The sequence below is a fragment of the Capra hircus genome, chromosome 6, assembly GCF_001704415.2.
Source record: "Capra hircus breed San Clemente chromosome 6, ASM170441v1, whole genome shotgun sequence".
NCBI classification, from domain to species: domain Eukaryota; kingdom Metazoa; phylum Chordata; class Mammalia; order Artiodactyla; family Bovidae; genus Capra; species Capra hircus.
The window spans coordinates 71,122,591-71,137,706 of NC_030813.1; the positions used below are offsets into that span (position 1 = coordinate 71,122,591).

Here is a 15,116-nt window from a genome sequence, read left to right on the forward strand (position 1 = left end):
CTGGCAACATGAAGATAATGGAACAAGTCCCCTGAGAGGCACCCCAACCTCTCCTCTTGCTCCTGAGGGAAGCAGAACCAAAAGAGAGCATCGCAATGAAGTGTGCTGTGTGTAGACGCCTGGACTTTGCCTCTCTTTTAACCTAAATGATTAAAATGTGACCGTGGTGTCTTATTTTTAGAAAAGGGAAAAAAGTGGAAGGGATTGAGTGGGGATGCAGACAAGAGATTCCAATTTCCATTTTATTTTTCAAATTATGGCTGGATAAAAGAGAAACTGGACTGCAAAGACCAATTCAAAAAGCACAGACAGCAAATAGCAGCCAGGCCTGCACTGGGAGTGTGGTGTCACGTTTGTCCACGCTTCTGGGGATAAACGTTAGCAGCCCTGCTTCAGATCCAGCATCGCATTTGGCACTTCCATCACACATACATGACTTCATCAACTCTCAGCACCATATGCAAAGCACCCAAGTGAGCCAAGAGGCTGCCGGCTGGGTCCTCACCCCACCTGGTCACAGAAAACCCAAGAAACACAGCTCATGATCAAATGGCTTTCTGATCAAGCAGAAGGCAACAGTGTGGCAGGAATAATTACCATACCAGAAGGCCAGTTAAACTTGAACTACGACTTTTTAAATATGAGGGTGGAACTATGGATTTTCAGATTTTCATTTCATTCCCCTTTCTATTTGAGGCCCCCTCCTTGGTATGGGAGAAAACAGCCCTGAATTAGATTTCAGAGGAATGGGATTCATCCCAGGGATGTGTTTTAAGCAGCTCACCTAATAGCTATTATTTATTGGGTATTCTCCAGGTACCAGGCAGTTAGAAACTCATGTCATGTAATTCTCAAAGTCATCATTTTTGTACACCAGTGTCCCAGCCTAGGTCACACTGAAAATTTGCCCTAGATCAGAGCTGCAAAGAGCAGACTTGGGAATCCAAATCAGTTATGAAGTCAAAGTGTTAGTCACTCAGTCATGTCCGACTCTTTGCAACCCCCTGGACTGTAGCCCTCCAGACTCTTCTGTCCATGGGGATTCTCCAGGCAAGAATACTGGAGGGGGTTGCCATGCCCTCCTCCCGGAAATCTTCCCAACCCAGGGATCGGACCCAGGCCTCCTACACTGTAGGCAGATTCTTTATCATCTGGGCCACTAGGGAAACCCAATTCTTCTGACTCTAAAATCTGGATCTTTAACCACAATATCATATTCTTCCAGGTAATTGTTCTGAGTCTCATATTCAACATTTACATCAAAAGATAATAGTATCTACTTTGCCTAACTCTGGCAAAACCTGGTAAGAAAAAGTTCTTTCAAAAATGCCAAAAGTTCTTGACACAGATGGAATGGACAGCTTACTAGCTGGCTTCTACCCACTCTGAGCTTTCCTGTCTCCCATGGCAGCACTCCTGCTGCCCTCCCTGTGCAAGTCCACAGGGCACGCTGACCAGGGTGCCTCCCCACCTGCCATCTGGCACCCTCGCCACAGGCTAGAGCTCCATTCCCCCCAAGCCCCCCACCCCCACCCCTGACCCTGAGCCTGAAGGCGCCCCCTGCAGCCTGTGCGCACTCAAGGGGGCAGGCTGGGCCTATATTGTCAGGGGTGCAGTTACAAGAGGAAAACATCCAAAGGGGTGGGAACGGGAACAAAGTGAAGTGAAGTAGTCCCAGGCTTATGAAAGGCAATTTTAATATCATATTGTAGAAACCGTATCAACTCTTTCCTTATGCGCAGGTGCTGGGAGAGAATAAAAAGAAAGCTGCCTTCAGAACCCTTCTACAAATCAGGAAAATACTGCAGCGCATGTGTTTTAAATAAGCCCAGAAGTCCCATTATGCAAATAAAATGCTGAAAATCAGACTTGGGAGGGGCTTCTGAAGATGTGCTGTCCAGTCTAATTCAGGATGCATCCCCACGGCAACTGTATCCCAGCCAGAGAGGCAAACGTGTGCTTTCATAAACGCATAGAACTCTTCCTTCCTGAATCTTTCCTAAGCTGTTTAATTCACATTAATAAAAGAGTACATGGGGATAATTTAAATACAGATGTCTTTGTAATATTGGTCTCTTTTTCTGGAGATTAACAAACTATGGCATTCCAGCTATTTGCAGCTGCAGGGCTTAGGATTCTGAAAGGAAGAGCTTCGGCCGCAATGTGGACCACAGATGGGAAGAGATTCACCTACCCAGGCGCCCTTCAAGGAGGACCTCTCAGGGCCAAGGGTGAACGTGCAAGTGAAATGCAGCAACTTCATACGATGTTCTTCCTCCACCCACCTCCCTAGGATGACCTTGAAGCCCCTTCCCCCCAGGGGATGTTGACCTTAGACCATACCTGATTCCTGCTGTGTTGTCATAATGGAATTTGGGGTCACATACTTCCTCTTCCTCCATACAGGAAACAGGTGAGGTAGGCAGAGAGAGTCCCGAATCCTCTTCCATGCTCAAAGTCTCTGATATGGGAAGAACAATGTAGTCTTTGCCATCCTGAAACAATAAACACAGAGTGCTATTGTTATGGCTTCAGTCCTTCAAGAGCCTTCACATGAAAAACAAAGCCCATGGGGGCTTCTTGTTTATGGGGAACGTGGCTTTCATATCTGAAGGTAAAACTTTAAGACAAATTTAAAAATGGCTGGTCAAAAACACAAGGGCACTTGAGAGGGATGTGTATATGAGAGTCTACTTAAGGAACTAACAAAACACGAGATGGGCAAAACACAGAGAAGTACGCAGGCTGTGGTTACAGCTGGAGCAACAGAACGGGCAGAGCTGCGCAGGGCTTAGAAATCACTTCTTCACAAAGTCCCATCTACACCAGCCGGGTCCTTTAAAGGGCATGTCATCCAATTTTAGCCTCTACACTTCAAGGCAACGGAAAAACTGATGACAGTCTAAAGAAAAGCAATATATGTGCAGGAAAACGGGTCTTCTGAGAAAAGGTTACACAACTTAACATTATTTCATCAGAGAGAAAGAAATAAAGGGCAATTTGATACTTCTCAGTGTTTGAGAGGTTTATTGATAATGACAGATTTGACACACTGTCCCCCAGCTGTTCAGAAGAAAAGCAGGAGGAAATTGGCTTCCATTCACTGTGGTAAGAGGTGTTGACTGGAGAGTAAATAACTTTCTAAGGGTAAAGACTACAATAAAATCCTGTGATGGAAGTTATGGGGGCCTGGAATTTCATGGAGGGGGGAAAAACAAAACATTTATTTTGCAGGATTCAGATATGTTTTTGCCTGAAGAATGTATTTAAAATTCCTTGAAATTCTGTCCACTGTTGATATTCACCCACTGTTGATATTCACTTAATCAACGAAGTTTTGTTTTTTTCAATTCTGGGGTTTCGTTTGTTGTCTTTGTTTGCTTTTTTCACTTCATAAGAGCACCCGAAGACACCAAAATATACCTCAGTAAAAATAAAACTGATCAGCTGCCAGGTTATGAATTAGGATCTCATCTGTTTAAAGGGGCAATTAAGGCTTTTAGAAAAGCATTTCTGCTCAGATCTGGAATGTGGCTCCTTATTCAGTGGCTGAGAGGACAGTGTGGTGGCCCTGAGAAGGCAGCAAGAGGGCCCTGGACAGCTAAGTACTCTCTGCAGAAGCTTCTTGCATGGAGGTCACAAACCTGTTGAGCATTAGCTTGTAACAGATTTCCCAGATGCTCCACCAGCTCTGAAAATGTGGGTCTCTGATTGGGATCCCCATGCCAGCAGTCAAGCATGGTCTGGTACCTAGGGAAGCAAAACACTGATGTCATCAACTGCCTCCTTCCTCCTGATCTGATGCTGAAAATAAGCACTTGAATGAGTAAACATTTATAAAGAGTCCACCATGAGCCAAGATGCTAAATAGGGATATGAAACTATGTAAGACATAGAGCCCTACACTTGGAGCATGAAGTGTGTATAGAAAAGGAAACGTCATAAATCAACATCTAGTAAAGACTGACTGGTTCGTACAGATAAACTGCTGTCATTTCAAGAAGGATGACTCTGTGGTTGAGATTATCAAGGAAGACTTCAAGGGAGAAGTAAGACATACACTGGGCCACAAAGGAGGTACACAGAATGGAAAGTCTTCTAGGCAGGGAGGATTTTTGTGAGTAAAGAAGGGGGATAGAGAAATAGTGTAAAATCTTACATTTCTGGTGTGGTGTAATCAGGGGCTCTCATTCTAGTTCCTTCTTTCAGTCGCCTACAAAATTCCTCATCAATCTTGACTCCAGGATACGGAGAAGCACCTGAAAGAAAACAGGAATGGGAAATCCCTGAGTCTAATTCACATATATATGAGCCTGACTCACACCTTCTTCACATGTGTATCTTTTCCCCCCTTTCTTTCTCTCTCTCTTTTTAAGATTTTTATAACCCAAAGCTTCCAAGTAAGTTTCATCCAGTGAAGGTGAGATACAGGAGTAACTGACTTTTATCATTTTCTCTGCAGCACAGATGGAGGAACAAGGAGAAGGGACTTACCTAAGGAAAATATTTCCCAGAGCAGGACACCAAAAGACCACACATCACTCTGAATTGTGTACACTCGGTCAAAAATCGTTTCTGGGGCCATCCACTTCAAAGGGAGGCGAGCCTGTAGGGGTAGAAGACGAAGAATGAAAACCCAACTTGGCAAAAACCTGAAGAAAAAACTTCCACTATGCCTGCACACAGCTTCTCAGGCTGGCCCAGGAGAGTTTGGATTCTGCAACTTAATAGATCGCAGGGTGCATCTTTGAAACTTACGTCTCCTTTTCGGACATAATCTGGGTCTTTATAAATATCCCGGGCCAAGCCAAAGTCACAGATTTTAACCACGTTCTTTTCCGACAAGAGGATGTTTCGCGCTGCCAGGTCCCTGTGGATACACTGCAAAAAGAATTGTGTGCATTAGAGTTCAGCCTAGCTGATCCCTTCGACATCTGTTGTGACCTCATGCTTTAAAAAAAAAAAAAAAACCCACATCAGAAAACCAACTGATTAACAAGCACTGGGTTAACATCTTTTATCAACACTTGGGAAAAAAGTCTGTGAGTTTCACTGAGACACACATCTGCTTATTCCATAACAGCCTCGGACTCTGGAACTAAATAATCAAATTATAGCATGCTGATGGAGTCATAAATAGACTTCTTTGGGCACAATTAAGAATGTGTTTCTGGTCACATCCACACATCCCTTTTGCCTGGCACCATATACGGTTAAAATGTGTTATTCCAAGGAGGCCCTAGAATGAATGAATGCATGGACTCAGAAACAAGGGGCTCTCCTTGGTTTGGGGCCATTTGTTGGTTTCTCCACTTCATATGTAACCGAAGCTGGACAAGCTCTGAGAAACAATTCTGAGTGGGGCTCATCCTGTTTTCAAAGTGCTGGCTTATCGCAGAAGCCAATGAAGGCACTCTCAGCCTCTCGCCCATCAGGGAGATTCTCTGATGCACACAAAAGGAAAAGCCAATTCTCCTTGGCTTTCTTTCTACTCTTTTCTGTCCCTCAGTTTCTCTCTTCTATGCATCTCCTAACTTCATCTAACTTCCTACACTAAGCAGTTCTATCTCTACTGGACAGATCTGTGACGGAACAAGAGCCTTGGGGAACATTTAGCAATGAATGAAAGCCTCAGATGAGAAACTCTTAGGTCTGTGGAACAGTGATGCGTGAGCCAAGCATGAGGGACCCCACACCTTGCATCTCTATAGCACTTTTCCTCTGAACAAGCAAGGCACAGGGATATATTTGTATAACACAGGGAATATAGCCAGTATTTTGTAATAACTATAAATGGAGAAAAAATTCTATGCAAATTTCAAAAAAGTTTTTTACAAAGCACATTTTATAGTATGATTAAGCAAGCCAGGAGACTCCAAAAAACACAGTCCTTCCTACTTCCTCCTCCACGCCCTACCAAAGATCTTCCTTTTTTGAAGCAACCAGGTGTTATTCAAGAATCAGCTGGTAGATGCAGGGAAATGAAAGAATCCTCACCTCCACCCCCCATTCCCTTCCCTGTGAAAGGAGCCCTGACTAAATGGCAGGCTCTGGCCTTTAAAACATGGTAAAATAAAATCATCAAGAAGGGCAGAAAGCCTTTCTCTTTGGGAAAATCCTCTAAGATTCCACTTCTCTCCCTTCTCCTTGGGAGCGAGAAGACAAGAGTTCCCAGGCAGAAACCTCTGGGATCCTGAGGCTCTGAAAGCTGTGACAAGCTTTAAACTCCAGAAAAAGACATGGCTGAGGGATTTCACCCTAATTTAGACACAAACAACAAAATAAAAATGTTAAGTCCTTCTTCTGCAAGTAGGCTGCAGCAAATGCATTCCGTCAAATGATCATTTTTCCTGAAACTTGATTTGAATTTGTCTTGTTTCATGTAAAACCAGCCACTTTACTCTTTTCAGGGTGGTGACTTCAACCTCACTCCCTCCACGATGTTTACAACCTTTGGAATGTTTGTGACTTGTCACGTACCCACCTCAGCCTTTGTTCAGCCTACTTTTCTAATTTTAGCTCTTTCAATTGCTCTCTCTAAAGTCTGTCCTTCCTGGTTTCTAATTATACTACTAACAAATACTTTCTGATGGATGGTGATGAATGTAAAAGAAAGGAAAAATAGGCTCTCTTACGCCAAGATATTTGCAAGGCTCAGCCCCTCACCTCTTCTAGGCCATTGCTCAAATTCCGTGTTTCCCTCAAGCCATGTCCACTCAGTTTAAAATCAGTGTTCAGACAGAGGCAGTTGTACATACAAACATATAGCTCCTACAGACTCTATAACTCTTTCTTGCTTGTTTTTCTACACAGCACCTATTCTCATCTAAACCACTAGGTATTTCACTTGTTTCTATTGTTCGTTTCACCCACTGGAACATAATCTCCATGCAGGTAGACAGTCTGTTTACTTGCCCACACAGTGTCCTTAGTGCTTAGAACCCAAACTTTCTGACACCAGGGATCACTTTCGGGGAAGACAATTTTTCCATGGACTGGGAGTTGGGGGATGGTCTGGGGATGATTCAAGTGCATTACATTTATTCTGTCTGCACTTTATTTCTATTACATCAGCTCCACCTCAGATCATTAGGCATTAGATCCCAGAGGGTGGGGACCCCTGGCCTAGGAGACTGCTGACACTTGGAAGCTATTTATCACATGAATTAATTTCATGAGCTCCTAATATCTCTTTAATGAGTAGAAATGGAACCTCCCCAATAGACTCTCTTAACAGTCCCAAGAGTGGTGAATGAATTACTGTTCCAGACAAACACAAAGGGCTGGCATTGGACATCTCATTTCTAAATCTGTGACGTAAAGAGATACTCTGTCTCACCTTCCGTGATGCCAAAAACTCCATGCCCTTAGCCACTTGGAAGCTGTAACAGATGAGATGCTCCAAGGTCAGGAAGTTCTTGTACAGATCTTCAGAAACTGTCAGAAGATACAGGAGCACAGAGATTGGTATTTCAGTCAGAAAGTATTTGTTTCTAAGCTTAATAGAGTAATCTTCATTTTTAAAGTTGGGAGTTAAATGTCAGGAATGCTTCTCTTTTCTGTAAATATGCTGAATCATGGTATATTATTAGCCCTCATCAAACCCTTTAGCAAAAATATTGGTTTTTTCCATTTTAGCCAAATTGGGCGAACAAATCCAGGAGGCAAAATGGAGGTAAAACTGGCATAGATAACAGGGAGGTAGAAGAGGGCTTTTACAAATTTGCTGTTTTAAACTTGTTTTTTTCACGTACCCAGAGGGATAAACAATAGCTTCATATCAAGAACTCTAAAAATAAAACAACAATCTCCAGGGTCATTGAATCTATTCTCTCTAAGCTTTGTCCTAGGATAAAGGCCAAAGGTCAAATTATAATCTACAACGGATAACTAAAAATACCAAAAATATATTTACTTCTCTCACTTTCAAGCTGAGAAAATGCTATAAACACATTAAATCAGGCCTGTGAGGATGCTTTTGTTTCCTTCAAGGATATGAACCAGAGATGACAGGAACATCGAAAGAAAGATAAATTTATATAAACTCATGTTATTTACTTCCGGGCAAGTGGTACAAATAAACACTAAGACATTACTGGGTGTTTCAACATGATCTCTTAACTTTGGTCAGATAAGATAAGGCATGGCTTCTCTCCTGGAGACAAATACCAGAGTAAATGAAAACTCAGATGTAATACTAGCCTTGTAAGTAATAAAAACACTTGAATCTTTTTCTCACTGACTTTCTATGTTTAGGGCTGGAGGCCTCTCCATGAAAAATTAGTGAAACCTCTTCTTTTTCCAAAAAGCTGAAGGCAAAATTCCAGGCCAACACCCCCTCTACTCCAATGGTCCCCTCAAGCTCTTGGGTTTCCCGCTTACTGGCCACCATTTTGTGAGAGAGAAGATGGGGCAGAGACTGCTGCACTCAGTGTGTGCTGGGTTATATGAGCTCTAGACAACCCCACCATGCTTTTCTAGACCACAGTCTACCTCACACCGCCTGCTTGGCTTCTATGGGAAAGAGGTTAGTTTAATGTTCTGTGGCCTAGTATCAAAGGGAAGAGAAGTGGGTTTCTTCCACTGTTTCATAACAGAACTACTCTATGCTCATGCCTCAAGAAGAGCCAGATGTCAAGAAGCCCAATCTCTTCCTCCATGGGGCTGTCTCTGCTCCTTCTGAGGGAAGCAGATATACAGGGTATCGTGAAGCTGGAAGAGGTTCTGGAAGTTAGGCTGGGAGCACAGCTCCACTCATATGGCAAGAATACACAGAACTGTACAAAAAAAATCTTCACGACCCAGATATTCACAATGTTGTGTGATCATTCATCTAGAGCCAGACATCCTGGAATGGGAAGTCAAGTGGGCCTTAGAAAGCATCACTACGAACAAAGATAGTGGAGGTAATGGAATTCCAGTTGAGCTGTTTCAAATCCTGAAAGATGATGCTGTGAAAGTGCTGCACTCAATATGCCAGCAAATTTGGAAAACTCAGCAGTGGCCACAGAACTGGAAAAGATCAGTTTTCATTCCAATCCCAAAGAAAGGCAATGCCAAAGAATGCTCAAACTACTGCACAATTGCACTCATCTCACATGCTAGTAAAGTAATGCTCAAAATTCTCCAAGCCAAGCTTCAGCAATACGTGAACCATGAACTTCCTGATGTTCAAGCTGGTTTTAGAAAAGGCAGAGGAACCAGAGATCAAATTGCCAACATCCGCTGGATCATCGAAAAAGCAAGAGAGTTCCAGAAAAACATCTATTTCTGCTTTATTGACTATGTCAAAGCCTTTGACTGTATGGATCACAATAAACTGTGGAAGATTCTGAGAGAGATGGGAATACCAGACCACCTGACCTGCCTCTTGAGAAACCGGTATGCAGGTCAGGAAGCAACAGTTAGAACTGGACATGGAACAAAAGACTGGTTCCAAATAGGAAAAGGAGTACGTCAAGGCTGTATATTTTCCCCCCGCTTATTTAACTTATATGCAGACTACATCATGAGAAACGTTGGACTGGAAGAAACACAAGCTGGAATCAAGATTTCCGGGAGAAACATCAATAACCTCAGATATGCAGATGACACCACCCTTATGGCAGCAAGTGAAGAGGAACTAAAAAGCCTCTTGATGAAAGTGAAAGAGGAGAGTGAAAAAGTTGGCTTAAAGCTCAACATTCAGAAAACGAAGATCATGGCATCCGGTCCCATCACTTCATGGGAAATAGATGGAGAAACACTGGAAACTGTCAGACTTTATTTTTTGGGCTCCAAAATCACTGCAGATGGTGACTGCAGCCATGAAATTAAAAGATGCTTACTCCTTGGAAGAAAAGTTATGATCAACCTAGACAGCATATTCAAAAGCAGAGACATTACTTTGCCTACTAACGTCCGTCTAGTCAAGGCTATGGTTTTTCCAGTAGTCATGTACAGATATGAGAGTTGGATTGTGAAGAAGGCTGAGTGCTGAAGAACTGATGCTTTTGAACTGTGGTGTTGGAGAAGACTGTTGAGAGTTCCTTGGACTGCAAGGAGATCCAACCAGTCCATTCTGAAGGAGATCAGTCCTGGGATTTCTTTGGAAGGAATGATGCTAAAGCTGAAACTGCAGTACTTTGGCCACCTCATGCGAAGAGTTGACTCATTGGAAAAGACTCTGATGCTGGGAGGGATTGAGGGCAGGAGGAGAAGGGGATGACAGAGGATGAGATGGCTGGATGGCATCACTGACTCAATGGACGTGAGTCTGAGTGAACTCTGGGAGTTGGTGATGGACAGGGAGGCCTGGCATGCTGCGATTCATGGGTCGCAAAGAGTCGGACACAACTGAGCGACTGAACTGACTGAAAATATCACTGGAAGCATAAGTGGATAAAGAAACAGGTATTTGCCAAGACTTCTCTGAAGAAGTATGGAAGACTTGATAAGCCACTTGGGATGGGGTAGAAACAATAGATGCCTACGCTGTCTTGGAAAAGGTTGGGTGTGAGTAACTGAAGGACTTCTGTTGTACTGCTAAAGCAAACAAGGTGGGGCTGAACCCCTGTGGACAATGGGGAGGCTGATCAGCCACCAGGGAGTCTCCTTTGCACTGAGCTTCTCCTGCTGACACATGTTGAACCAACTCTTGAAGAGCACTGGTTTGACTGTTGCCAATTGCCTAGCTCTCCCAGAAGACCAAGATTTCTCAGGCTAGCCACGCTCCACTCACAACCTAGCCCACTGCTTCTTTAAACCTTCCGCCCTTCACTTTTGGAGAAACTGAATGGAAGCCTTCTAGAAATTTAGGTCTCTTCCAAATATTAGGTGAGACTTTTCCAGGACAAAATTCTTTGTCACATCCCGTCACCTGGTCTGTTCTCACAAGAGCATGTATTCAGCATGCAGGAAGCAATGGCAGGTACCTTCCTCTTCCTCCACGTCACTGAGGGACTTCTCCTCAACAAACCCGGAGCTGGCTGAGCTCTGGCTGCTGGTGATGCTGTCCAAGCGGCGTTTAGGATCCATGGTGATCTCCCCAACGTATTCTTTCCCTTGCCGGAACTGTGCCCCTTTGGTCTATAAAGAAACAGATGAACAAACTCCTTAAATACCAGAAAATCTCTAAGATATAAACTTATAGAAGCAATTGTAACTATTAGAAGAAGATGAGGGACATCAATTTCAGGATCATGAAATCTCTGAGCTGAAGTTTTGGGCAGGTGTGCTACATAATATATTTTCTTCCATAAAGCCTGGTTCCTTTTTAACTTAGAGATAAAGGCCTTGCTTGCAGTTTCCCTCAGACACACTTCCAACATGAGGGCACTTTGACAGTGAGATTGATACTCGATAGGGCCAAATATGGCCAAGGAAGAGACATAATAATCCTGAGCTGTTCTCCCCTTCTCATTCTTTTTCCTTAGTCACCCACCTTCCCCTATTCAGCATAACCTATAATGGGTCAGTAGATTACACTCACAAAAACAAACACGAGATGTATCCTCCAGAAGGTAAAAGAGAAAAATACAACAGCCAAGAAAGTAACACGAAAAGATTCCTCACAAGTTCCTCGCAGGATTTTACCAAAACAATTCATCTGTACCATTTTGAGTTTTCCTCTGCTTTACAATGTGGCCACAGTCGAGGTTGAAAATGACATACCTTGTAGGGGACAAATTCATTTCTCTTGCTTCTTAAGTAAGTTGACAGGTTTCCAAACTTGCAGAATTCCACAATGACCATGAGTGGCCCTGCAGATAGCACAGCATGCCAAGAAAGAAAAATGTGTTTTCACTCATGTTTCTCACCAAGTGTTTTTAATACATCAATGAGTCAGAAAACATCATAGACAAGGCTACAACCTTTCCCTGGAAGCAGGATCACAGAAATCAGCTGCTTGCCATTCCCTTACATTGTAATTTTCTTCTTTTTCTAACAGGCAATTCCATAAAAGATTAGTCAAGATTTCAGAAGAAAATCCACCCACTTGCTTTTCCACACAATCACCTGAGCTGATTTCATTTTAGGGAGTACTACTCTTAAATTCCTTTGCTCTCAAATTTGGGAAGAAGTTTACTTTTCTCCTCTGAACACCTTTTACATAGGAAGCAAACTGTAATATAGTGATATGGCATTTTTTAATTCATAGGAAGTTCTAGAATAATCTATAGTTCCCATTAAATCTCCATGAAATATATTTATATCTAGGAATCTGCCAAAGTTTCCTAACTTAAGGAAACCAAGGCCATGGGAGTTGGGTGGTTCCCTCAAATACCAGCAGAAAAGTATATGCTGAAATCCCACAACCAGAGCCATCCATAGACACTCACCCCCTGGCTTGGTACAGGCACCAAGAAGATTGACCACGTTGAGATGGTGGCCAATATGAATAAGGATCTTGAGTTCAGACATGAGGGCTCGGTGTTCACTGTGTGTTGCTCCTTCTACAGACACAGAACAAAGATGGCAATCAAACATGAGGGCATTACCTTAGGAGGATGAATGCCACACTGCATGCATCTGTGCAACCCGCCCTCCAGGGATAATATAACTATGGGCCAATTTACAGACTAGCTACATTAAAAGACAAATATAAGTTATATTTTATAATTCTAGATCAGATTCTTTAAATGCACCCACAATGCTTGACATTTGAAGGAAGCCACTGTGAGGTCTTCTTGCAAAGTGGAGAAATATATCTGCAAATGAAATCATGCCCAGATTTTCTTCTTTTACAAAAGTGGATTTTCACATATCAGGTTTACCATGCTTCCTAGGGCCTGATTATTTCAGTGCTTCCTCATAAGGAAGCAACATCATGTATTAAATATCCTCATGTGTTATGGGCTCTGCTGAAGTTCCCATCAATCTGTGCTGAGCAGGAAACTTAACAAGGGCCAGCTGGCAAAGCCAGTTGGCACATGAGGCTGATGAGGCTAAGACTGTGAGTTTGATCCTGTCCAGACGGGTTACACTTCACTATGATTCACAGACATGGTCCACACCTCAGACCCTGATGAGCCACCTCAAAATTACACACCCCCTTGTCCACAAGGCAGAAAAGGCGAAAGGAGAGAGATGGCTTCAAAATGCACAAGATCTACTGGCAGAGGATCAGCAGCACTGTCTCTATCAGTGAAAGCACATCACAATTCTAGCACAGAGCTTTATAGGCATAACCTCCCCCAGTTAAAATGGGAAGACCAGAATACCATTACTATCAGGCTTAACAATTGTTTGCTGTTATTGTTTAGTTCCTAAGTCATGTCCAACTCTTTTGCAACCCCATGGACTGTAGCCCGCCAGGCTCCTCTGTCCATGGGATTTCCCAGGCAAGAATACTGGAGTGGATTCCCATTTCCTTCTCCAGGAGATCTTCCTGACCCAGGAATCAAACCCGTGTCTCCTGCATTAGCAGGTGGATCCTTTACCTCTAAGCTACCAGGGAAGCCCCCAACAACTGTTTATGAAACTTTTAATTCTTAAAATGTCACCCATAATCCTTTTTTCCCCAGCACAATCATTCTTCTGCATATTATCGTTTATATACTCCAGTTCTAGGGAACATGGCTACTATTTTTACTTCTTAGATCTCATTTCTCTTTCTGCTTCTTGATTGTCTATAGTTATCTTGTTAAGGCACCACAGTACACTAAAACACAACTTTGAAGTAACCAAGCTTTTATTTTCCTATGGCCTAGCAACTAAATATATACATAGTTGTAAAAGCCGTTTCTTGTACGGGGGCTCTCAGGCAAGGTGGGGCAGTAGTAGGGTAGCTGAAATGTATCCCAACTTTGCCTGCCAGGCCATGAACCCTAGCATGAGAGGAACTTTTCATCCAGTTTGCCCAAAGGCATTATATAGTCTGGCTGCAAGTTTGGCTAGTGGGGCCATCTAGCCACAAAGCCACTGATACAAGCCTTTCATCATGTTTAAAGGACGGGATGAAACAGATAGAGGGACATATCACCATATAGTTTTGCTTTTACCTTTCAACATTTTGACAGCCACTGTCTTGCAGGTTGCTGTCTTGTCAATTCCAAAGGCATCTGCTTCAATCACTTGTCCAAAGGCACCACGACCAAGAGGCTTACCTAGAGTTAACAACAAAACAGACGTGGACTTTATCACTACTGAAACCATAGGCAGAGATTCTGACTTGATGGGATGACCATACACCCTAGTTTCACGGACAGTCCTGTTGACCCCTCTGTCCTGGCTTAGTAATCTAATACCTCCCTCTTCCCTGGTGGCTCTGATGGTAAAGAATCTGCCTGCAATGTGGGAGACCTGGGTTCGATCCCTGGGTTGAGAAATTCCCCTGGAGAAGTGAATGGATACCCACTCCAGTATTCTGCCCTGGAGAATTCCATGGACAGAGTTGCCTAGCAGGCTACAGTCCATGTAGGGGGCACTGAGTCAGACACAACTGAGAGACTTTCACTTCACTGGGCTTCTCCCAGGTCCTCATTATCTTCACTCTCCAAATGTCCTGCTCTGAGCAATTATACAAAGAGCCTACTTCTCAGTGACTAAATGGATGATTACTCAAATTCGAGAGATGAAATGAATTTTCTAAACCAGAATCTAACACTTGAATAGACTAGATCTATCATCAGCCTAAATGAGGATGAGATGGCCTAGGAAACCCAATATCAAATCAATATAGATTGAAAACACACCTAGTTTCAGCCGGTCTCTGGGGAATTCCCATTTGCTGGCATCATAAGGCAGGCGTTCACAGTGCTCATCCAAGGGGAGTTCGTCTGGATCCATGACGATGGATAAGTAGCCCGTCTTCAGTTCCCCTCCATTGGCCTGGAAAGCATTACTCTTTCCAGTCACACACACTGTTGTTTGGCTGTTGTTTTGTGTGCTTGTTATTGTTGTTTTATAGAAGCCCCATTCTTGGTGTCTCATTTTCTAAATGGCTCATGGAGTGTGAGGGTTGTCCTAGTATAATTCTGTTCCCAGTGTCCCCTCAACCTGCAAATGAGCTCAGAGTTTAATTCTCAAATCTTAATTACACCAGACAGTCCAAGCCCATTTCTTCTCTAGTTGCTTCTATCAATTAAAGCCCAGTGGTCCAGCCAAAAGCAAGTGGGTAAGAACGTTATTGTATA

The 15,116-nt window shown here is 43.2% G+C and overlaps 1 protein-coding gene across 1 annotated transcript in view; it reads right to left on the bottom strand.

Moving 5' to 3' along the window:
* KDR (kinase insert domain receptor) overlaps positions 1–15,116 on the bottom strand; it is a 46,930-nt gene that overhangs the window by 7,498 nt on the left and 24,316 nt on the right. Inside the window, exons 17-27 of the mRNA XM_005681629.3 lie at positions 14,676–14,811; positions 13,983–14,087; positions 12,321–12,434; positions 11,653–11,741; positions 10,914–11,067; positions 7,340–7,437; positions 4,759–4,881; positions 4,495–4,606; positions 4,160–4,259; positions 3,645–3,750; positions 2,344–2,495 (exon numbers count right to left, since the gene is read on the bottom strand). Of these exons, the coding sequence (XP_005681686.2) occupies positions 2,344–2,495; positions 3,645–3,750; positions 4,160–4,259; positions 4,495–4,606; positions 4,759–4,881; positions 7,340–7,437; positions 10,914–11,067; positions 11,653–11,741; positions 12,321–12,434; positions 13,983–14,087; positions 14,676–14,811 (1,289 nt within the window). The remainder of the gene's footprint in view (positions 1–2,343; positions 2,496–3,644; positions 3,751–4,159; positions 4,260–4,494; positions 4,607–4,758; positions 4,882–7,339; positions 7,438–10,913; positions 11,068–11,652; positions 11,742–12,320; positions 12,435–13,982; positions 14,088–14,675; positions 14,812–15,116) is intronic.